The sequence below is a fragment of the Nymphaea colorata genome, chromosome 2 (assembly GCF_008831285.2).
Source record: "Nymphaea colorata isolate Beijing-Zhang1983 chromosome 2, ASM883128v2, whole genome shotgun sequence".
Taxonomy (NCBI): Eukaryota; Viridiplantae; Streptophyta; class Magnoliopsida; order Nymphaeales; family Nymphaeaceae; genus Nymphaea; species Nymphaea colorata.
In genome coordinates this window covers 3,725,490-3,751,197 of record NC_045139.1, presented here as the reverse complement: position 1 = coordinate 3,751,197, position 25,708 = coordinate 3,725,490, and the positions used below count along the sequence as shown (strand labels likewise).

Genomic DNA, 25,708 nt, shown 5'->3' with positions numbered 1-25,708 from the left:
TGAAACTGATGCTCCTCTATCTAACTTGTTGGCAACGAAACAAAAAGCAAGTGAGAGATTTAAAATGTGTGCAAGGAAGTTCCATTTTTGCAGGGGCAAAAGACTGGGGAGCAGATCAGCTTTTTAATTATTTTATGCAGAAGATGCCATTATCGTGTCTATGCAATTATAGAAGAGAGAGAGAGAGAGAGAGAGAGAATATAACAGAGATGGTTCTTTAAAAAGATACAAAGCTTGCTAGCTAGACTCATTGCTAGGAGATTTAGACAAACTTACGGCTTACGGCTTTGATTATAGTGTTAGTTTTGTCGCAGCTAGGGGCTGCTTTGCTTTTGACATTTGGAAAGAGAGGTTGCACATTTGTTTAGATGCGTGCGTAACTTTAGATGTTTGCATGCATTTGAGTTTGTGATTATGTATTTGAGTTTATGATTGCTCATTAATTTGTTTTTCTGGATGAGTGGGAAGATTAATCCTATAGAACCCTCCTCCATCCCCTTTTAACTGTGTCGTGCTAAGCGGCAAAATCTCCATGTACATACAGGACTCACTCCGGACAATTTCAGAGACACATCGTATAATGCATTCCCAAATATTATAATCTCAACTTTACTCGTTTTGAGTTTTAATTTATTCCACAGAGATAAATTTATCAACAGAACTAAGCTGAAAAAAATTGAAATTTTGAAACATTACCATGCACAAAAGTATGACAATATTCAACACTATACCAACTACCCTTGTGATATTATGAAATCAAACCTAAGTTTTGGTCTAAGTTTTGGTCTTGTGGTTGGAAACAACCTCGTTCAATTAAATCTTAAGCTATTGAAAGATAAACTAACCCAAATATCCACGATGGCAACGAATTTAACGTTTGTTGGTTTAAATTGACCCTTTCTATTACACATATTAATATATAGTTTCCACTATACTTTATCATGAGCTATGGTTTGTTAATCTCTAAATTAGCCAGGCGAACCTTCATTTTTCCTTTAATATTGCCCAAAAGTTACTCGTGGAAACTATTAAAAAGTCAAAACTACGTTTACCATGTTTTTTCACGACAAGTTTTCACTCATTTAACATTTAACCGTGTGCGTACGCCCTCTTATAACCACATAACCATAGAAAAATTCAAAGTGTACCTTTCTGTGATATTGAAAACTTGTGGGCATATTATTGCTAAAACATTTAATTGTGCTGCCCAAAATTTAGTTTAACTTATATAAATTTTGAAAAATTATATTTCAACTCTTATTAAAATTTTGAAACTATAGTTCAATTTCTACAACAAAAATTCCTTGCTCAGCCCCATCTAGAACCCCATCTAGAAGGTGTTCTCTTGCTTCCATGTGATAATGCTTTGCCGTAACCACCAAACATCTCTATAAAATAATACAAGATTAGGGGAACGTTTCAAAGTAAATATTTGACCAAATTAGATATTTTCCTTACCTAAATTGAACATAATTAAGCTCAATTTGCAGCGATTTGAGAGCAGTAATAATATTTTAAGACTACACCAAGCTTACGATTGCACGTGGGCGCCCATTTGCTTGTTTAAAACATAAAAGCGTTCTTGAATTTCTAAAACTATTGTAATATTTTTGTCAGCATGGTCATCTCGCAAAACTTTCTATATTAATTCACTTTCAAAATGCAGTATTTTGAAATTGTGCTTATATCTAACTTCCAATTTCCTACTCCTTTCCTTTTTTAATTTCCTCTAATTCGTAAATGAAGTTTTATATTCCGATCTTTTTGTTTGTGGCCTACCATTTTGCTAACAATATAAAAGGTGGTTGGTCAAAGAGTAAAGCTTACAAATTTGTTTTATTTTTTATTCCATTTTTAATGCAAAAATAAAGTTCTTATAATTTTTTAACGAAAAGGAATATTTCTTACGAAAAGCGTGAAATATATAAAAGTTGTGTTAACTTAAGGACGATAAACTTATCTAATTGATCGATATGTACTACAACTAAATTACAAATTTTTTATCAAATGAACATAAATTTAATTAAAGCTTATATATATATATATATATTCAATAATTTCTAAGAAAAAGTATATAATTTATTAAGTAATTGGCAATTTTTCCTCTTTGACCGCTCGTGGTTGGCGAGCATAATGTAGCACTTTTCATTTTTGTTGGCATGTTTGCATCGTGGCAAGCCTTTTCCAAGTGAAAAACTTCCACTTTCAAATACATTATTATTCAGGAAACGATCAAATCCATCTAAATGGAACTAGATAAAGAAGGTTGAACCAATCTCAGACATAAATTTAACATCTAATTCATTTTCTTCTTTGAAACAGAGGCAATCTTAATTCATAGAATAGTGTGGAATTAGTGGCAGAAATGAGTGCTGATCATGGAGTCAAGCAATGTCATATTAATCCACACAAATTTCAAGCCTGAAAACAGAAGTGATGGAAAAAGTAGTCCTTCTCTTATGGAGTCTTTGAAACCGGAACAATGAAAAATGAACCAGCCAACGACTAAGCAACTGTCCCTAATAAGATTCTACTCTAGAGCTTCTCCCTCTGACTAATATGAAATGGCAGCTTTAAAAATGTTAGGGATTTTAATTTTTGTAGGCCTGGTACGTCTTGAAGTACAACACATTTATCAACATTCAAACTCCTTAGATCTTTTAGGCTTGAAATATCTGCGATCTGTCTCAAATTGGTACACCCAGAGGCATCAAGAGTGATCAAAGAGGATGGAAGTTGCGGCAAACAATGAAGGCTCGTACAGTCATTGATGATAAGGGTCCTTAGATGGTTAAGTTGCACCACAGAACTAGGAATCTCAAACAATGCACAGCTGCTAAGGATGAGTTCTCTTAGGGCTGCCAAATCCCCCAACTCTTTTGGCAATTCTAAAAGGCAAGAGGATCCTTCAAGGTCAAGGGTTTGAAGGGAACTCAAGTTACTGATACTACTGGATAGTTTCTTCATTTCCCCACCTCTAATTCTCAAGTATTCGAGCTTCCCAAGCCCCCATATCGACTTAGGAATTTGTTCAAAATTTCCCAAAATCGGCTTGGGAGTGTGATCAAAATTCCATGGATACTCAATCACCAGCTTCACTAGGCTCGGCATGAGTGAGAAATCATGACATGTCAGTGCAAAATAACCTGTTATCTCTACGACCTTCAGTTTCTTGAAGACCTACAGAATAAATTTTTTTTGCTACGGTCAGAGAAACGGGATGCAAATAAGCATTAATTTAGAGAGAGAGAGAGAGAGATGTGTTGACCCCAGTTCTGCTCGAACTTGGTGAGTAGTGGTTGTACAACCCTACTCTTACCTCTTGATGGTTATTGCGTGCAGTGGTCATGAATTGCTTAACCAGCCTTGGCATCTCACATTCGTGCAGTTGGAGGACAAGAAGTTTCTCAAGGATGCCTCCGTCGTTAATTACTTTCGGGCTGGACTCCCCACACCTTTCCATCCGTAGCCATCTAAGATTCTTCAAAAGCTGTAGGCTATTGTGCTCGACAACGCAATTTGTAAGATGGAGCATCCTTAGATTGCCCATTGCTTCAATCTGTGTACCCATTGCTTCAATCCGTGTAGGCCACCTAAAGCGACAAAGAAGACCATCGATCTGCCAGTCCTGTTCATAAAGTGAGCCAAAGCAATACTTTAGATCAGTTATGAAGGTCTAAAATGATTATTTCAAAATTATCAGACTTACAGGTAACTGACAAATTCATCAACCACCAAATTTATTTAAAAAATGTGTTCTTTCAAATCTACTAGACCGACAGTAAGCTCATCAACTCACAACTCTATTTAAGAAATTTGTTCTTTCGTGTTTAGTATCTAATTACTCACCATTTTGACATGCTTCACAAATGATTTTTTTTTTCTTTTTCAAAGAATCAAAAGTACGTCTATGCAGTTCATTCACTTGTATCTTCTTGAGGTACTATGCCATTTTATTAAAAGTTCATTCAATAAATTTCACTCAAATACTAATACATGCAAAAAAAAAAGGTTCATAGTAAATAAAATAAGGTGTGGGCAGAATTGGTCAACTACTAATGAGGCAATAGAGGGATTAAGCCAAGGAGACAGCAGTTAGCCATGTACTTTCAACTGCAAAATACAAAATATGTGACATACCAGACCCACCTTTTTGGCCTTGACCAAGCCGAAGGTAATGGGTAATCTCATGCACATTAGGTTCCCAAATACTTTGAAAATGTGAAATAGAATTTGTCAGAAACTATTTCATACGTACCCGCCAATCACCAGGAAAGGCCACCACTAAACCATTCTCTTTAGAGATTTTGAGTTCGCCCTTTTCAACCATCGACCCGCACATATCTCGAATTTGGTCATGCATCCTGAACCTGCCTTTCTCATCGATGCTTATAAGACACCGTTGCTGAAGAACGTCGATCGTGTCGGTTGTAGAGTGCCCACAATCCTCCCACATATAAGTTGCATACTCCTTTTCACACCCAATTAGATGCAATGCTATGTCAAAAAATATTTCTAGTTGATTAGGATGGAGAGCATCCATGCTTACTTTAAGTACTTTATCTATACCTTCACCCCGACCACTTGATAATTTTTCCAACATGCTTTCCCATTCTTCTTTGGTTCCCATAGTCGAAAGGAGTGAGCCAAGTACCGCAAGACTTAATGGCAGCCCTCCAGCCAATTCTGTCACCTTCCTTGCTAATTCAACAATCTCAGTTGTTGGTTGCTTACCTTTAAAAGCATAGTAACCAAGCAACTGTAGTGACTGCATGTTGTTTAGCTCGTGGGCAAAATAAATGTTCTTCTTCTTCACTCCATAACGGATGAGGTCTCCTTTGTCTTTTGCAGTGACAATTATCTTGCTTCCTTTACCAAACAAATTTGGATCAAATATTTCACCACTTTCAAATTCATCACGTCCATCAACATCATCAAAGACTATAAGTGCTCTTTGTCGTTTAAACTGACATTTCCTTTCCTCGAAGGCACGAACATAAGAGATGAAGGCACTGCCATCAAATTCATGAGATAGTTGGTCATATATGGCTTTTGCAATTGTAGTCTTCCCGATTCCACTTTGTCCATAGATTCCGACCACGCAAACATGGCCTCTATCTTTCTCCAATATTCTGATCACATCCTTTACACCAAACCAAGGGGGTGTCATTCTGAATGTAACTGAGTTTAGCATGCTTGAAATCCGATTGCATATGACGGTAATAAGTTCCTCCACGTACCTGAAGTGAAAAGTACATAGCGGAGTGCATGTCATAGCCAATGGGAATTGAGAATGAATGGAGAGGAAACACATGTATTATGAAAGCTAAACTGGGTTTTCATATCCCTTATCCTAAGATTAAGTAAATTTCTTTGCTATACAGTAGAGAATTTTCGCAACATTCTTTGTGAATATTCTTTTTATCATTTCCCAGCTTTACATTATTACATATATTAATTTTTTTATGTCAACTATACACAATATTCTTTCTTTTGTACGCTACTGTCCAAGCAAATTAACCACTAAGCACATTAATGAAACACGAACCTCTCTCTCTCTCTCTCTCTCATACACACACCAAATGATGGATAGTGCAACTGGTCAGGCTGAGTAACATGTTATGCATGTCGTCAGTTCAATTATTGGAGAATACTATCCAGATAGTATTGAAGGCTGTTGGTTAAAATTGAAGTAACCATTTTTTAGGCTGATACTGCCGGGTCTTAGGCCCCACTCTCCACTTCTCCAAGTTCTCTCCTCTCTCTCTCTCTCTCCATCACCATGGGCAAGTTGGTAATTTATTATAAAAAATTGCTTTTTCGGTTCTTTTAAAGATGAATTATTTTTTATTAATTCAAGGGAGAATTTGTCTTTCCACTTACAAATAGGCAGCCTTCTCCCAATCAACTAGCCATCGGCAACATTGATGAAGTTAAATAAGAAATGTAGTGAGTTCAAACTCTTTTTGAGAGGGTTAGGAATGAATCTAAAAGACCGATTGGGGAGAATGGAGGAGAGGAAGGAAGGGAAAGACTTAAAACTCTGGACCATTCAATCTTAAATTAAACTATTCAAATTTGAAGTTATCTCGTTTCTAGATATATACTACATCTAGAGTCAAGATTCATATATATATATATATATATATATATATATATATATATATATAAATATATGTATATATATATATATATATATATATATACCAATACAAAGTTGCACTAAGCTAGAATAAACCGCCCTCTAAGTAGTTTGGCACAAAGATCACATTAAATGTTCTCCAGCACCTGTATATACACCTCATAGGCACATTATTTATTTTTAGCATCCAGAAAATTAATAAAAAGTATATATATATATATATATATATATATATATATATATATATATATATATATACCAATACAAAGTTGCACTAAGCTAGAATAAACCGCCCTCTAAGTAGTTTGGCACAAAGATCACATTAAATGTTCTCCAGCACCTGTATATACACCTCATAGGCACATTATTTATTTTTAGCATCCAGAAAATTAATAAAAAGTAATTTATTGAAATAAAAAATATATATCAAATTTATGAAAGAATTTTGTCTTTTAAATTTCACTTTACAGAACCTTCACCGTCCTCTGCAAATTTCAATGGTGAAGGTGGACACCAGGCCCGTAGCCCTTACATGAAAATAGGTGTGAACTTTGACTTGACATGCACACAGAAAAGAGTTCATAATTTTGTCTTGAAAAATGTGACATGACGTAAATTTCTTCATTGTTTAACCAACTTAATTGTATGTAGTTTTTATCATGTAATATGCAAGCATATCTTCAAATATGTGCAACAATGTGTAGAGTAAGTCGAGGTCGAGCTCGGCTCGACCCATGCAATGCTGGACTCAAGCTCAAGTCAAGTTTCACAAGGTCGACCGGAGATCGACTCGATAAATCGCGTCAGAAAGAAAGCTTGAGCAGTTTAAGCTCGTCTTCGTTATTCACACCTTCGCAGAGATAGGCTCAGGGATTCATAATCATAACCCTGCCGAGGTAGCTTGGCGGCGGTGGGTAGGCAACCTTGCAGAGAGCCTCCTCTGTCAAGTACCCTGCAAAAGTATTTAGAAAAAAAAAAATCAGAAACCTCGATCCTTGGAAGGCAAGATAAAAACTCAGGTTATTTCACAAGATCTTTAATAGAAACAAGAATAAAAAGAACAATTGAGAAGACAATGGCATGAGAGAGGGAGAGGGTAACCTTGGGGGCACAGGAGGCCTCGCCGGACAGGACTGGACCGGCTCTATTCACCAGAACCTTTAGGTCGGAAGGAGGAAAAACTGAGAGAATATATATATATATATATATATATATAAGTCAACCATAACTTTATAACTTTATATATACATTTTTTTTTTTATTTTTTTACGGTTTCTCTCTCTCGACTTTCCTTTTCCTTCCTCAACGCCATTCCCCGACGCTGGTGGACCAGCCAGCCGTCTGTCGGAATAGTGGAGGCCCGGTGTCCCTCCCCGCCCTCGTTGGGAAATGGCACCGGCGGCCACCTTTCCTGTTCCTCAACTCTCTCCTTGTTTTCATTTACTTTTCCTCATGTCATTAAGGAGCCATGTTTTTATAAATTGGAATAGTCCCTAACTATTCTTAATAAATGAAAAATCTTGAAAAAAATAAGGATGATATCAGATCTGCACGCCAAGTTCGAACTTTTATTTTTTTTAAATTTTGCATTAAAAAACATGTTTCTTTTTCAAAATGCCTAACTAAATATTGGAAGGGGGTGGGTGGGGGCCGAGTTAATATTATGCACGTCTTTACCAGTTTCCAAATATCAGCCCATAGTGTCATTGCCAATGTTTCTCCTCCTCTCTTGTATCGTCAGCAGTGCACGACTCCACTATTTACATGAGAAGTCACGCCCACTACGAATTGTCAAAAATGCACTGGCTCCACTTCACATGAGAAGTAGTCATGCCCACTACCAAGCACGTTATGTGCATACCTTCTGTGCATTAAAAATTATGCGGGGAAGTGTGTAATGGTTAGAATGTTCCTGTGACTAAAAAAGAAAAGCTCCTTGCCATGACACACAGAAAAAGGTGATCAAAAAAATTATAGTCCAAACATGATATTTCTTTTTGAAAAATCCACAATATATCTCAACTCCTTTTCTTTTTATTTATTTTCTTTTTTTGTGTATACACGTTGCCAATGACGTGATGCATACTGGCATTTATTGAAAAAGTAAATAAATGAAAAGCTTGCTGCATTTTAAAATAGAACGAGATGATTTACATTGAAATGAAAAGCTTGCTGCATTTTAAAATAGAAGGAGATGATTTACATTGAGATGAAAAGCTTGCTTGGGGTTAGCCCCCTTGCCTTCATTGAAACAGAAAGGAAATGTGATGTACATAATTCATGCTGACAATCCGGTGACATATTCATAAAACAAAATTCGGGCAGATTCAAGACTGCTTCAATTTAGAGGTCGTTTGACAACAATAACACACTATTTTATGAATTTACCTCAAAAAAATGACAGTAATACACTGTTTTATAAATCTGTCTTGTTTTTAGGGCAGACACATTGAACAACAACAATATGTTACTCCTGCCAAACGGCTCATTACTTTGCTCGAAAGATGATGCTATTTATTTCACTATTATAAAATGACAGTTACATATTAATTACAAGAGCATCAACTTGTAAAAGTGAATAGGCAATGTGAAGGAATTTAGAAAAATAAAATGGCAACTTAATTTTCAATTAGAAAGCAGAGAGTTGCAAGCAATTACCAACTTTTTTCTAACAACATATTTAAAATTTTTTTACATAATCGATATATGTATATATACATATTTACCAATTTTTTTACTTAGGTTTATTAATTCGTGCCGTGGCGCTGAAGCGTACTCAGAATTGTGGTCACGGATTTTCCCCATTTTGTCATCATGAGGATTGTTTTAATCTTTTCATTTTGAGGGTATTCCGGTCATTTGAACGCCCAATCTGGTATGGACACCTATTCACTGACGCTATTTCCCGGTTCGCTCGTGTAAGAAGTAGACATCAATGCTCGTTTCATAAATCAAATTGTATAATATAGGCGAACATCGAATGCGGGCTAAAAAAAAGTACTTTTAAATATGGTAAAAAATAAAACCATTGCCTGAACAGAATCTAGATGCGTAGGAAGGCTAATCTCATTACCAGAATAATGATGCAAACTTTTTTTTTTTCCGCCGTCCTGGAAATCTCAAGCATTACCTTCATATAGGCTCCCTTTCAATTTATTGGAAACAAATGATTTAGCGGTAATGTTTTTGTTTTTTGTTTTCTTTTTAATATAACCAAATTTTGGGATACTTTTGTTTTTGTACTTTTTTATATAAACTTCATTCTCAAGACATCTCATCTACAAACATACACTTTTTGCATGTTCTTTTCCTTTTAAAGTTGAGATTTGAAAATGAATGACAACATTTCTTGCTTTTTGTTTATAATGGATGAGATTATTTTCTGCTTTTTATAATATCTTTTGTTTTTTCTTAATATTTCTTGTCCAGCTTGTTCAAATATCCAGAAAATTCGAAAATCAAAAGCTACTTCAAGATTGCATATGCCTACTGTATTGGTAACCCACGTCCATTAATAAAATCTAAAACGTAAAGTATTTTTCAAATTTATTTTGACCTATTTTTCCATTAGGTGAGGTCGCGTTTGATTACGGCGCATTTGAGATCCACTGTTTTGAAGTCTAACCCCTACCCCGTCGAATTTCAAATCCATGACTTTTATACTACATCATGGATTTGAGATCCACATTAGGAGTGGATGCTGAAATCTATTTCATAAAACTATCGTGGAGTTCAAATCCCCTCGGATCTGAGATCCGAATTGCAAATGGCTCATGTCTCAGCCTGGAGCTGGATCTGGGAATCATAGATTTGGATCTAATTAATTTTACAGAATCACATTCGATGCCATTTTTTTTCTTTTCAAATCTAATGCATAAACAAAGGGCATCCGATCCGACTTGTGCATGTAACCAAAAATCACTATTTTATTTATGATGGGATTCTCGTTAAGCATATATAGCATTTGAACCTATATATATATATATTATATGTACAAATGCAAAGACTGCATTTGCAATTCCCAGGCAGATGATGTTTCTTTTATTTATAACATAGGAGCCTGATTTCAAGATAGATTGTTCCTTAAGACTAGTAACCAAAATACTAGTAAAAAAAATTGAAGGAAAGAGCCGTGTTGCCCTAGAAACCAAAAAATTTTGAAGGAAATGGCTGTGCTGCGCCCTTCGTTTGCAAAATTGCAAAGTGCTTTTAAACTTAAAAATAAATAAATAAAACGATAACATTATATAATCCAAGCAAGTTATTTGTTATGAGATTGTAGGGAGTGCATGAAAGCGCGGTGTCTTTGTATAGCTCTAAGGTTCCATTCTTAGTGTAATTATAACAAATAAAAATAAGGAAATGAACGAGTTAATAAAAATAATAGAAATTTCTTTAGTTTTTTTTTTCAATTTAAACAGGCGGTTAAATAAAAGAAATCGAAACTTAAGGGCGTCTTTTCAGAAAACTTGCTTTATATAATCTATAAATAATTTTTAAATAGTTTTACTTTACGGCATAATCATGCTTTACTGAAATCGTTGGATGGAAAGGAGCCCGCATTAGGCGTCCCGGTGGAATCGGTCCACAATTTTCCAATGGGTCGACATGTATCGATATTCATAACGATGCGATTCAAATATTCGTTTTTAACGTTTCTGATGCACGTTAGAAACCAATATTTCCAACTTTGTACGTCAATAAAACATGGAAATCGAAATCTCCTAGCGTTGACGTATTATTTATAATGAAGAAGCACGCATTCAACTTTTGAGTTCTTAAGAACTGGTATTGCATTATACTGCCATTGATGAAATTATCCCACGATGGTAAGAGACAACTATGCTTGGCCTTGGTAGATGCATTATGTGCAGCTATACAAATCAAAGTGAATAGAATTTGGTAAAGTAATAAAAACTAAAATATCCCGAAACCACATCCAAACTTTTTTCCTCCATAATTTTAGAGATCAAAACCGGATCTACGTTTTTTTTATTTTGGCAGAATAAGGAAAATAAAAGAAAGCGCGAAAAACAATTAAGTGCTATTCAAAATACATTATTATCCAGAAAAAAAGACCATCAAATCCATCTAAATGGAACATGATAAAGAAGGTTGAACCAATCTCAGACATAAATCTAACATCTAATTCATTTCCTTCTTTGAAACAAAAGCAAACTGAATTCGTAGAATAATGTGGAATTAGTGGCAGAAATGAGCGTTGATCATGGAGTCAAGCAACGTCATACTAATCCACCCAAATTTCAAGCCTGAAAACAGAAGTGATGGAAAAAGTAGTCCTTCTCTTAGGAAGTCTCTGAAAATGAAACAATGAAAAATGAACCAGCCAGTGACTAAGCAACTGTCCCTAATAAGATTCTACTCTAGAGCCTCTCCCTCCGACTTATATGAAATGGTAACTCTAAAATGTTAGGGAATTTAAATTTTGTAGGCCAGGTATGTCTTCAAGTACATCACATCCATCTAGATTCAAAGTCCATAGATCTTTTAGGCTTGAAATATCCATAGATCTTGTAGGCTTGAAATATCTGCCACCTGACTCAAGTGGATACACCCAGAGGCATCAAGAGTGATCAAAGAGGATGGAAGTTGTGGAAGACGGTGAAGTTTGTAACAGCCACTGACGATAAGGGTCCTTAGATGGTTTAGTTGCACCACAGAACTAGGAATCTCTTCCAATGACTCACAGCCTGAAAGGTTGAGTTCTCTTAGGGCTGCCAAATCCCCCAAATTTAATGGCAATTCTAAAAGCCGATAGAGTCCTTTAAGGTCAAGGGTTTGAAGGGAACATGGAAGTTGTGGAAGATGTACAAGAGACTGACACTTTGAAAGGATGAGTTCTCTTAGGGCTGCCAAATCCCCCAAATTTTTTGGCAATTCTAAAAGCTGATAGGATCCTCTAAGATCAAGGGTTTGAAGGGAACATGGAAGTTGTGGAAGATGTACAAGAGACTCACAGCCTGAAAGGATGAGTTTTCTTAGTGCTGCCAAATCCCCCAAATTTTTTGGCAAATCTAAAAGTGATTCACATCTTCCAAGATCAAGGGTTTGAAGGGAACATGGAAGTTGTGGAAGATGTAGGAGAGAGACACATCCTGAAAGGATGAGTTCTCGTAGGGCTGCCAAATCCCCCAAACTTTCTGGCAACTTTGAAAGGGATCTGCACCCTCCAAGGTCAAGGGTTTGAACGGAACTCAAGTTACCGATACTACTAGATAGTCTTTCCATTGCCCAGCCTGTAATTCTCAAGCATTCGAGCTTCCCAAGCCCCCAAATCGACGTTGTAATTTGATCAAAACTCCCTGAATACTCAATCACCAGCTTCACTAGGCTCGGCATGGGTGAGAGATCCAGAGATGCCATTGCAACATCACTACAACGTATGATCTCTAGGACCTTCAGTTTCTTGAAGACCTGCAGAATAAAAAATTTTTGCTACGGTCAGAGAAACGGAAGGCAAACAAGCTCTAATTTAGAGAGAGAGAGAGAGAGAGAGAGAGAGAGATGTGTTGACCCCTGCACACGAGTCGAGTTGTGCTCCAACTCGGTCAGCTCATTTCGAGCTTCATTTGTTTAAGCTCACGTTTACCAACTCTCAATTGAACTTGACCGCTTTCCTTGGTTTTAATTTTGAAAACTACAAAAAACAAAAAAAGAAGAAGCCTAGTTTACAGGAGTTTACTTGAGTTTGATCGAGTGGTTGCACAACCTTACTATTACCTCTTGATGCTTATTGCCTGCACTCATCACGTCTTGCTTACCCAGCTTTATTATGTCACATTCGTGAAGTTGGAGGACGAGAAGTTTCTCAAGGATGCCTCCGTCCTTAAATATCCAGCTGTTCACATCACACCTTTCCAACCGTAGCCATCTCAGATTCTTTAGAGGCTGTACACGATTGTATTGGAAATAGCAGTTTTCAAGATGGAGCACCCTTAGATTGCCCATTGCTTCAATATGTATAGACCATCTTGAATCGAAGACAGCATTAATACCTTCGATGTGATCAGTGCTCCAGCCGGCCTGTAAATCAAGTAAGCGAAAAGAATTACTTTAGATCAATTAGGAATGACTAAATTGATCGTTTCAAAATTATCAGACTTATAGCTACGAAATTATTTAAGGAATCTGTTCTTCCAAATTTATTAGACCTATAGGAAACTCATCAACCGACAAAGGTATTTAAGAAATCTACTCTTTTTTCTTTAGGTGCCAATTACTTACCATTTTCACGTACTTCACATATGATTTTAGTTTATTTCAAAAGTATGTCAACATAGTTCTACAGTTCATTCACTTGTATCTTTTCTTAAGGGAATATATCCTTTTATTAAAAAGTTGAATAAATAAATATGACACAGACTAATTTGAAATACATGTAAAAAAGAAAAAGTTCATATATAAATAAAATAATGCATAGGCAAAATTGGTCAACTGCTTATGAGGCAACAGAGGGATTAAATTAAAGAGACAGGCACAGCTAGCCGTGTACTTTCAATTGCAAAAAAAAAGAATAATAGACTTACAATAGCTACGGGAAGGGATCATATCCACAATTGACCTGCGCAAGTCTCTCTCTCTCTCTCTCTCTCTCTCTCTCTCTCTCTCTATATATATATATATATATATATATATATATATATATATATATATATATATATATATATATAAAAGAGAAAAGCTATTAGGCCACATGGTTTAGTATCTATAGCAACCCCTTTGGACATGGCTAGGCCAAAAGTATTGGGTAATCTCCTGCAGGTTAGGTTCCCAAATATAATGAAATTGTGGAAGACAATTTGACAAAAGTAATGTCAAACATACCTTCCAACCATCAAAGGCCTCCCGTAAGTCGTTCTCGTTCCAGATTCTGCTAGGAGTGAGTTCACGTTTTTCAACCATCGATCTGCCCACATCTCGAATTTTGTCATCCATCCTGAACGTGCCTTTCTCATCGATGCTTATAACAGACCTGTGTTCAAGAACTTCGATCGCATCGGTTGGAGAGTACCCACAATCCACCCACATATAAGTTGCATACTCCTTTTCATGCCCAATTAGACAACATGCTACATCCAAAAATACATTCTGCTGACGAAGATCCAGCCCATCAAGAATATTCATGGCCAGCATCTCGCACTTGCAGTAGCCTTTTCGTATTCCCCATTTGTGACCACAATGTTGGATGCGGTTGTTTATTATAGGCCTATCTTCAGCATCAAGGCTAATGAGACACCTCTCTTCAAGACATTTGATGGTATTGCTTGGATAGTGTCCACTGTCCTTCCATAGGAAAGATGCACACTCTTTTGAACATGCTATGTCAAAAAATACTTGTAGTTGATTAGGATCTAGAGCATCCATGCTTACTTTAAGTACTTTATCTATACCTTCACCCGGAGCACTTGATAATTTTTCCAACATGCTTTCCCATTCTTCTTTGGTTCTCATATTCGAAAGGAGTGAGCCAAGTACCGCAAGACCTAATGGCAGTCCACCAGCAAAGTCTGTCACCTTCCTTGCTAGTTCAACTAACTCAGCTGTTGGTTGCTTACCTTTAAACGCATAGTAACCAAACAACCGAAGTGATTGCATGTTGTTTAGCTCATGAGCAAAATAAATGTTGTCCTTCTTCACTCCATAACGGACGAGGTCTCCTTTGTCTTTTGCAATGACAATTATCTTGCTTCCTTTACCAAACAAATCTGGATCAAACATTTCCCCACTTTCAAATTTATCAAGTCCATCAACATCATCAAAGACTATAAGTGCTCTTTGTTGTTTAAACTGCCATTTCCTTTCCTCGAAGGCCCGAACATAAGGGAAGAAGGCACTGTGATCAAATTCATGAGATAGTTGGTCATACATAGCTTTTGCAATAGTCGTCTTTCCAATTCCACTTTGCCCACAGATTCCAACCATGCAAACATCACCTCCATCTTTCTCCAACATTCTAATCACATCCTTTACACCAAACCAGGGGGGTGTTATTCTGAATGTAACTGAGTTTAGCATGCTTGAAATCCGATTGCGTATGACGGTAATAAGTTCCTCCACGTACCTGAAGTGAAAAGTATATAGCGGCGAGCATGTCATAACCAATGGGCATTGAATGGAAAGGAAACACATGTATTATGACAAGCTAAATTAGGTTTTCATGTAGAGAATTTTCTCAACATTCTTCGTGAATGTTCTTTTTATCATTTCCTAACTTTATGAATATTAATGTTTTTATGTTACCTATAAATAATATTTTTCTTTTCTACACTACTGTCCAAGCAAATATACCATTAAGCGCATTAATGAAACATGAAACTCTCTATCTCTCAACAAAGCCTCTTTCGTTCAGACATGATACTTATACACGTGTAGGCACCTTCTTCTTCTTCTCCTCTCTCTCTCTCCTCTCTCTGGACCGCCCGTCTGCTCCCACCGCCCGGCTCACCTCTCGTCTGCTCCCACCGCCCGGCTCCCTCTCTCCCACCGCCCGTCTGCTCCCACCGCCCGTCTCTGTCTGCCCCACCGCCCGCCCGTCTCCCTCTCTCCCACCGCCCACCCGTCTCCCCGTCTGCTCCCACCGCCCGTTTCCCTCTCTCCCACCGCCCGTCTCACCTCCCGTCTGCTCCCACCGCCCGTCTCCCTCTCCCTTCTCATTCCCCCCTCTCTCTATCTGCCCGTCTATTGTAGACTGCCTCGCCCGCCCGTTCGGTCACTCCCTGCCTGCCCCGTCTCCGTCTCTCTCGCCCGCCCGTCCGTTCGTTTAGACCGACCACTTTGTTCTTGGACGGTGTTGATGTCATGGCAGCCCTTCCTCCTCCCCCACATTTGCGACCACCGCTGGGGACTTGGGTTGGGGGACCCAGTCTTCGTGGTATCAGGCCGGGTAACCCCATTCCCCTTAATCGCTTCCTTTGTCGTGCCGCAGTCAGTTTTCTATGTTCGCCTGAAGGTGTCCGTCAGGTTGTGACGTCGTCTTTCAGTTGGCAGTCTACCATCTTCAATTGTGTTTTCACCGGCTCACTTAAGCTGCAAAACACTCGTAGCCTCCTCCTGGCATTCCTCCCCCCCGCGCGGTGCTGCTTTCTCCTTTTGAAGATGGGTGATTGTTCCTTGCGACCGAGGCTTCCCAAGGTGGTCTCTGTTGGTAGGCCGGCCCCCTCGCCTTGGTGTGTCCCCTCCTCTCGGCATGCTTCCAGGCTTCGTCATCTTCTTCGGTCTGTCGCTTCTATACGCGTCAGATGGGGCCAGTGGTGGTGTCAGAGGTGTGCTTCCTTGAACAGCCGTCGAGCCGTCACGTGTTCCCGTTGTCGTTTTCCTGCTTGTTGGAATGATCATCGTCTTTTTTGTCGGCAGCATGGTTTTGTAGCGGTTGCTTCTTCCTTCTGGGTCCAGATTCCTCTGCCAGCTGTACCTCGGTCGCCTTCTTCGTATGCTAGTGCTATTTTCTTTGGCTCTATCAGACTTCCTTAGCATGGGCCTGCTTGTCCTGGTACACGGGGTCCGCCTTTCTCAGTAGAGGTCCCGCAGATCCTCAGCCCAAGTGGTCTGCCACATCAATGCTCTTCGATGGCCAAGCTCCTGCCTTCACAGCTCCCACCCTTGCTTCCCTCACCGCGGAAGCCAGCCTCACCTTCGAGTTGGAGTTTCGCCTGCTCTTTGCCACGCTCCCCTGAGGTACCTTGCTTGCCCCTTCCTTTTTCAGCTTCGCCAGTTGGGGTCTCACGTGCGTCCACCTTGGGATGCCCCGACCCGGTGTTGTCTGCTGCTCAGTCTGACCTTGGCGACATTCGGTCCTCTGCACTGTCACTACCGGTTGCCCACCCGTTAGCAGGAGTTCGCCCCCTTGAGGTCGCTGTTGTTGCTTGCTCTTGTTCGACTGAGGCCTCCGCTGTCTTGACACCTGGCGTCTCGTCACCCCCAGTCAGCCCACCTCCCTCTGTTGCTTGTTCCTTGATCCTTACATTTGTTACTGGCCCCCCTCTACCACTCAAGACCTCCTCCTTTGCCCACCTGCTCTATATTTCTTCTGTTTCTTTTGATAGTAGTTTTACCACTGACTTGTCTTCCCTGCATTTATTTCTTCCTCGGCTCAACCGCGGCTCTCCTCGCAACCCCGCCTGCTTACCCCTCCCACCTGTTAGCCCTGCCCTCCCCCACATCCCTTTTGTTGACACTTTTTCCCCCGCCTTGCAGTATGATTCTGCATCCACCATTGCCCCCCCCCCCCCCCCCCGACCTTTCCTCTCTCTCCTGCTCAGTTGCCTGGTACCACCTCTAGACCTGTTGTTTGTCCCTCCCTGCCCGATAGGTTGCCACCTGTTGCCCCCTTGTTGGACGCTGAGCTTGGCATCTCCCTTCCGGATGTGCTTGCCGCTCTTCAGGTCTCTCTTTCGCTGGAGCAACTTGAGTTGTTGCGCTCTTCTTTTGTTGCCGTTGTCGCACCGGTCTCTCACCCCAACCTTGCCAGGTTGCGGCGGGAATTGCGTAGGATTGGGGCTTCTGCAGCCTCTATCCTTCCTCCCAGTATTGCTAGGACGGTCAGGCGTGCGTCGCATCACATGGTTTCCCCATGAGGGTAGCTTATTGAAATGTGCGGGCCTGAGTGCTCGTTATCGACGTAGATATCTTCTTGGGTCCGTCAGCATGGACCTTCAGTGCTTATTGTGGTTGAGACCAAGTTGTCTATCATCTCTCATGCTTGTGTTCGTACTTTGTTGCGTCAACCGTCCTTCGGGTTCCTACCGGCTAATGGTGTCGCTGGCGGCATCCTGCTGGCTTGGTCTCCACCTCTTATGGGGGTTGTTGTGCATGTTGGTAGATACTCTATCTCGGCTTCTTTGTGTGGCCTTTGGCCCAACGGCCCGGTCTTAGTTACGGCGATCTATGGTCCTTGCGTTGGGGCTTTGCGTGACCAGCTGTGGGCTGAACTGCATCATGTTCGTCAGCTTGCTGCCTCGCCTTGGCTGTTGGCAAGAGACTTAAATTGTTTGCTTAGCCCTGCTGACTCGTCCTCCCCTATCACTTCGGGTCCCTCTATGTCTGTTTTTCGATCGTTTGTTGATGAGTTCGGTCTTTTTGACGTACCTCTGAATAATGGTAAGTTTACTTGGTCCAACAATAGGAACCCTCATATTCTTGGTAGGTTGGACAGTATCTTTCTCTCACATGAGTTGTTCTCTGCTTTTCCTTCGTCCTCCTTGGTTCTTGGACCGAGGCACTTGTCTGACCATGCTCTGTTGCTCCTTTCCCTTCTTCGGGGTACGGCTGGTACCAGGCGCGCCTGGTTCCGCTTTGAGCTTTGGTGGCTCCGAGATGAATCTTTTGTAGCTGTCGTCCCTAATTGGTGGGCTCGCACCATCAATAGTAGGTGGACCGCTTTCAGGCTCTCGCGGAAGTTGCACTCCATCAAGAAGGAGGTCTTTGTTTGGAAGAGTATTTTCTGGAGCGACAAATTTTTTGAGGTGTCCGTTTGGGATGAAGAGATCCTGTCCCTCCAGTCTTCCGACAATATTTCTGCGGACCAATCCTCTCGTCTCCTTTTTCTTCAGTGTCTTGCCCAGGAGTGGCGGATTAGGGAGTCCATCAACTGGCAGCAGCGTTCTAGGTTGGGTTGGCTTGCGTACGGAAATCAGAATTCTAGATTCTTCCACTTGGCTGCCTCTCAAAGGCGCCGTCAGACGTTGCTCCAGTCCATGGTTATCGGGCACGGAGTTTTTCTTGGGGATGACATTCTCCCGGCTTTGACCGCTCATTTTCGGGATTTCTACTCTAAGCCTCTTCGCTTTCGTGCCCCGCTGCCGGATTTTCACCTCTCCTCCCTTTCTGTCTCGTGTGCGATCTCTTTGGAGCGGCCCTTCCTGTACCAAGAGATCAAGAACGCTGTTTGGGCCCTTGGTTCTGGTAAGGCACCCGGCATCGATGGTTTTCCTATCGAATTTTTTCGTACATTTTGGGATGGTTGTAGCGCTGATGTGTTTACTTTTTGTGATGAGTTTGCGTCCAGTTCCATATTCCTTAAGGAGTTTAACCAAGCTACCTGTGTCTTAGTGCCTAAGCGCCCTAACCCTACGGATGTCACCCACTTCCGCCCGATCTCTATTTTAGGCATGCCTTACAAGATTATTGCTAAGCTGCTCTCTTTGCGGCTTGCGCCGGTCTTGCCTTCTATTATTAACCCCTTCTAAGTTGCTTTCATCAAGGGTCGGCGTTTGCAGGACGCTGTTGTCCTAGCTAATGAGGTTGTTCACTCCCTTTACTGTCTACGGCTTCCTTCCTTTATCCTTAAATTGGACATATCTAAGGCCTTTAACTCTGTTAGTTTAGAGTTCCTTTCTGACCTCCTCACCCGTCTTGCTTTTGGTCTGTCATTCAGAGAGTGGATCCTTCCGCTTGTCACTAGGCCCAGCTTGCGGTCTCCTTCAATGGAAAGTGTGGCGATTTCTTCTGTCTCGGGCGTGGCCTCCGTCAGGGTTGTTCGTTATCGCCATTGCTTTTCAACTTGGTCGCTGAGAGTTTTTCTGCTCTATTTCATCACGCAACGGTCGTTGGCTTCCTCACGCCGCACTCGCTCCCCCACCTTCAGACTTCTCCATCCTTTAGTATGCTGATGACTTTCTCTTATTCGGCAATGCATCCCATCGAGAGATTGTGAGAACTTGGCTCATCCTTCGGGTTTTTGAGCTTATCTCGGGTCTTTCTATCAATTCTGCTAAATGTCATCTTTCCGTCATTCATGTAGATCTGACTACGGTACTTCTCGCTGAAGCATGCTTTGGGTGTAAGGCTGCTGGCCTGCCCATGGACTACTTGGGGCTTCAGATTACGTTGTCGCCTCCTGCACCCTCCTTTTGGAATGGAGTAGAACAGAATCTTATTGATCGCCTTTAATGTTGGCAGGGAAAACTGCTTTCTCTCCCAGGCCGTATTACTGTTGCGAGACACTGTCTCGCGTCTGTCCCTCTCCATGCTCTGGCTGTCTATCGGCCTCCTGTGGCTGTTGTCCACATCCCCATCCTAGCCTCTCTCACCTACCTGTGAGTTTATTTTTTCTTCTTGCTACCTGGCCTCCTTTGGTCCTTCAGTTGCGTCGCTCCCACCCCGATCCCTTTGGTCTCCTGGCCCCTCTCCTCGTGCCATTGCTTTCGTTTGGCTTCTTTTTACTGGCCACATCAACACTTTTGACCACTTACAGTGCCTTGGCATCAGTTTGGCTAACTAGTGTCCCCTCTGTCTTGTCGCGGCTGAGTCTCGGGTCCACCTTTTTACCGCTTGTCCGTTCTTCTTTAGGGTCCTAGCTTCTACCTGGCCTTCCCTCGTTAGTAGTCTTCTAAACCCACCATCCATTCGTCTTCTGTTGCTCTTTTGTCCTTCCCTCCACCTGTCTGCTTCCTGGGGTCGTGTTTGGAGGTAGTGACTCATTTCAGCTTGGTGGCGCATTTGAGAGCAGTGCAACAACAGGAACTTCAAGGACACATTCTCTTCGTCAGATTATGTGGCTCGTCTTGTACAGGGGGTGTCTAGTTGGTATTCGGCTAAGGCGCCGTGTTTTTGCAGTTTGCTTTTGTATCTAGGGGACTTCTTGTCCCCCAATTTTGTTATATATTTCCCATTTTATCAGCTCTCTCTCTCTCTCCGTCTCTCTCTCATTCGCACAACCAAATGATATGTCATTAGTTCAATCATTGAAGAATGTTGATTTAAATTGTGTTGATTTAAATTGAGGGTTACCATTTTTTAGAGTCTTAGGCCCCTCTCCACTTCTCTCCTCCTTTCTCCGTCTCCATCACCATGGGCAAGTTGGTAATTTAATCTAGAAAATTGCTTTTTCATGTTTGTAAAGATGAATTATTTTTTATTAATTCAAAGGTGAGTTTGTCTTTTCACTTAGAAATAGGCTGCCTTCTCCCAATCAATTAGCAGTGGGTAACATGGATGACTTTAAATGATAACAATTAAGAGGGCCAGATATATATATATATATATAGACATCAAATCTGCGCTTTCAAAATTTAGAATCTGGATGACATCTATTGGGAACGAGAGAGTCCATAGGGTTTTTTTTTTTTTTGGCTTTTCTGTGAAACTTCATTGGTCCATGTGTCCTCATGAAATCAAAGATCCAAATAATATCACTTGTGTTGCTGCTACAAACTTTCAAATTTAAGGAAAATGTTTTGTCTTTGAAATTTCACTCTACATAACCGTCACGGTCCTGCTGAAATTTCAAGGGTGAAGGTGCACACGAAGTCATAAAATGTTTAACCCCTTACATGAAGACAAACGTGAACATTGACTTGACAAGTACATTAGAAACACGTTCATAAGTTTGTCTTGAAAAATGATACATAACCTAGATTTCTTTACTGTTTAACCAACTGAATTGTATTTAGTTTCTTATCATGTAACATACAAGCATATCCTCAAGTATCTAAATTATTACGATAGATAATCCAAAAATTATTTCTACAGGATATGTGGAACAATGCGTAGAGGAAGGAGACAAATGGGAATAAACCTGTTTGTGTCGTAGCTAAATTGGTGATGGCATCGCCTAACAACAACTTCCAATGTTTTTCTCCAATCTTCTACAATCTCTCTTTGGTCTTCATTTTCGTCACAAGAGAAATATGTTCCAAACTCTCCCTTTTGATCTCTGATATCTAAAGGATGAACTTGAAAGTATACAGGTATAATAAACTTTCTAGAGTTTACCATCTTGGCAACCGAGTTAAGGTGTGACTTTGACTGAGAAAAGCCCTTCGAGAAGATGGGTATGCAGATGGCCGATCTTTCAATGTAGGTGAGCAAACATTCTCCCCCTTTACTTGCAACATCTTCATCTTTAAATATGCGGATGCCATGCTGTTGTAGGGCCTTGTATAGGTTGTTTATAAATTTGGTATCAATATCCTCTTTTACATATCTAAACAATACGTCAAACTCAAATGTAGAATATTCAGCTGACAACATCGATGGCAATGACTGGTTTTGCTCGACAGAGATCCTCCTTGAATTTGTTACATTCTCACCAACAGGAATCACTTTTGAATAATTTTTGCTCCATCTGCAGGCACTTCTAAGTAGAATATCAACCTTTATCAAAGGGAAGTTATTAGCCGTTGACACACATATTGAACAAGGCCTATAGAGATTGGGGAAAATGTTTATATCATCATATTCTGAAAAAGAAACAGTATAGCACCAACCATATTTCCAATCAATTTCGTTGTCAATGTCACGATAACCGCTAAATATGGTCTCATAGATTACTAGATTGTCTTCCATTTCCTTAACCGAGACCTTAACGTAAATATTACTTAGAATGCCAGATTTGCTGCCATCCCCATAACATTGCAACTGTTGTAGAAGCAATGGGCTACTTGGTGAACCAAGTGGAACCATAAAAGAGAATGTTTCATCCTCCCTCGAGGTTTTACTTCCCGAAGCACTTAACTCCTCTAAATGTTCGAAAGTCTTCCCCTGCAATGATTTCTTATTAGCATGAATGCGTCTACTAAAAGTATATGAGAGAGAGAGAGAGAGAGAGAGAGAGACCTTAAATAGGCTGCTCATCAATGTAAAGTTGATATTTTCACATCCATCCATGTGTAACAGTTTCATGGATTCCAAATTTTGAATCCCATGAACAGCTTCCAACTTCTTGCATCCTTGCAGAATTAATATCTTCAATGATGATGGCAGCTGCGGAAGAGATTGAAGCTGTTCACAACCTTGTAAATTGAGTTCTTCAAGTTTGGAAAGGTTAGCAATGGAACGTCGATGCATCCCGGGTAGTTCCTTAACCTCGCAATTTCTCATGCTCAAGGTCGTCAAATTCACAAGGCAACAAATTGATTCATGAACCTCACTCCCGATAACACAGCTATCAAGGAATAACTGCTCGAGTTTCGGTGTACAAGCAAAATCAGGTGTGGATTCGATATGCCAACAATTAGAGAGATCAAGAACTTTCAACCTGTCCAACTTTTTAGCGACATTAATTTCAGTAAGATGATAATGTAATTAATATTTTAAGAAAGAAAGGGTTCAGCAGTTTTTGTCGAAAATACTACCTTATTTTTCAATGTTAATCTATAAATTCTGCTTTGAGATAAGTCAAGTACAACAAGGTTCTCAAAAGATGTGTTGTCAAATGTCACTGACTCCAGAATGCAGCCTCGCCACTGTAGCCATTTCAGTCTCTTAGGAAAATGACCAATCTTAGGCTTCAAGAAATTAACAAAGTTGAGTTGAAGCAGCCTTAGTTTAGGCATATCCACAAATACTTTCATGGTCAAACTGGTTTCAGTACATTGCTCTTCCACGTTTAGAACGATGCCTTCAACTTTCCCTTTTTCCTAGGAAATAAACAAAGCGAAATTAATCACAATATTTTGCCCAACATTAAGATCAAATTACTTTTACAAAAAAAAAAAGAAGCCAGACGTACAAACTTATAATTGTAAAAAAAAAAACAAAAATGGTATTTTTGACTTTGTGGGGGAGAGACGCTCCTCCAAATAAGTCCTTGGATTACATGAAATATATGTGCCAGTATGGTGCTTAAGAGGAGGATCTCCTGTTGAATACATGGGTACAAACAATCAAGGCATGCGTTTCTCAAGCAATTAAAATATAAATACAAGTAAGCATATATAATTGACATTTGTGAAAAAACTATAAAAAATGCACTAAACAGGCTCATTTATTATACGAGTCTTAAATGATACAGTGGATGTGCTACTTGATATTACTACCATATTCTAGAGGGGTAAAACGTGATGAATATTAAGTTAGACCCGTACCTGGAAATCCTCTAACATAATCGATTGCTCATTCTTAAAGCAGAGTCTGATGTTAATGTAAGGATCAATATTTCCTTCACCGCTACCTATTGACCTTCCCATTTCTTGAATTAAGTCATGCATCCTAAACCTATCTTCATCATCGATGCTGATAAGATTTCTTTCCTTAAGAACTCTAATTGCATTTTCATGAGAACGGTCATCCCAAAGATAAGTGGCGCGCTTTTTTTTTGCTCCAACAAGAAAACATGCTATATCCAAAAATACACACTTCTGATCATTATCTAACCCATCATAACTCCATTTCAGCTTTTCCAGAATATGTGCCCCTCTATTTTTCCTTATTTTTTTCAACTCACCTTCCCATTCTTCTCGTGTTAATAAACCAGCAAAAACCGACCCAATTGTCACAAGAACTAACGGTAGCCCACCAACGATCCCTGCAACTTCCTTTGCTAAGTGAAGAAGCTCAAATGATGGTGGTTCGTGCATAAATGCATGTTTGTAGAATAATTTCAGCGACCACGGGTCTTTTAGTTCTTCTGGGTAATATATTTGATGCTCCTTCATTTTGTACCTAAGGAGTACAGCCTTGTCTCTTGTAGTGACAACGATCTTGCTTCCTCCGCCAACCAAATCGTCCGGCTTATGACATATGTAATCACCTAACAATGGTTTCAGCTGATCTACTTTGTCAACGTTATCTAAAATTAGAAGGACTCGCTTGCCACCAATTTTCTGTTTAATGATGTTCCACCCATCCTCTACCGTGCGTATGGATACACTTCCTATTTTTAAAACATCACAAATGAGCATCTCTTGTACTGAGATATGCCCCTTTCTATCAGAAGCAAGTTCCCTCATATCTTCGATGAAGATTCTACCATCAAATTCACTAAAAGGCAGCTTGTCATATATGGCTTTGGCAATTGTTGTTTTACCAATTCCCCCCATTCCACAGATGCCAACCATGCAGACACCATTTACTTGTGCCTCCAACATTTTAATCACCTTATCTATTTGAGAATCGATGCCAATGGGCTGCACAGCAAATCGGACTCTGCCAAGTAACTTCTCAACATCCCTGCGTACGCAGCTAATGAGTTCCGCTTCGTTCCTGCAGTGGCAAATGATGGAGAGATTGTCAACACAACGATACTGGAACAGTGTGAGGAGAAAACAGGGGGGGGGGGGGGGCAGGGGGGAGAGAGAGAGAGAGAGAGAGAGAGATCAATACGTACTCTGTGCCCTTCTTGAAAGGGAAGCCAGAAATGCGGCCTATTGTTTTCAAGGCATCTATGCACTCTTGCACATTCACTCCTTCCAACCCTCCCTCTTTCTGGAGCTCAACGATAGCAGACTTGTACAACCCTCCATCATCTTTGACATCAGAAGGATCAACATGATAGAACACAGGAATGATCGGTCTCATTTTCTGCTGGGCCCCCTCAGCGATCTCCACCATCTTGGCAGCTTCCAAGAGGCACCATTTCGACTGCGCATAGTTCTTCGACAAGATGGGTATGAAGATCTGTGATGACTCCATGTAGTGGAACAGCTGGCTGATTCTTTCACCCTTTTGAAGTTCCTCGCTGTCTATAAAAGTGATCACACCAAATCGGTTCAGCTCTTTGTAGAGATGGCTTATGAAGCCTTGGCGGGCGTCTGTTCCCCTGAAACTCAAGAAGACGTCGAACTGAAAAACACTACCATTACTAGAAGGCCCTGCCTCTTCCACCAT

The 25,708-nt window shown here is 40.2% G+C and overlaps 1 protein-coding gene across 1 annotated transcript; it reads right to left on the bottom strand.

The window, feature by feature from the left end:
• Positions 1-21,625: 21,625 nt before the first annotated feature.
• On the bottom strand, positions 21,626-25,708 carry LOC116246690 (disease resistance protein L6-like). Its single transcript, XM_031618510.1, has 4 exons — positions 25,209-25,708; positions 23,968-25,084; positions 23,236-23,520; positions 21,626-22,642 (listed from the first exon to the last, which is right to left on the bottom strand). The coding sequence occupies exons 1-4, from the start codon at positions 25,706-25,708 to the stop codon at positions 21,626-21,628; spliced, it is 2,919 nt and encodes a 972-aa protein (XP_031474370.1).

What these genes read in the sequence shown, in the direction of transcription:
- LOC116246690 (XM_031618510.1), bottom strand. Translation starts at nt 25,708, where the DNA reads ATGGTGGAAGAGGCAGGGCCTTCTAGTAATGGTAGTGTTTTTCAGTTC. An exon ending in TTATGTTAGAGGATTTCCAG is followed by an intron (nt 23,521 to 23,967) that starts GTACGGGTCTAA and finishes TTTATTTCCTAG; the next exon opens with GAAAAAGGGAAAGTTGAAGG. An exon ending in GATTAACATTGAAAAATAAG is followed by an intron (nt 22,643 to 23,235) that starts GTAGTATTTTCG and finishes AAATCATTGCAG; the next exon opens with GGGAAGACTTTCGAACATTT.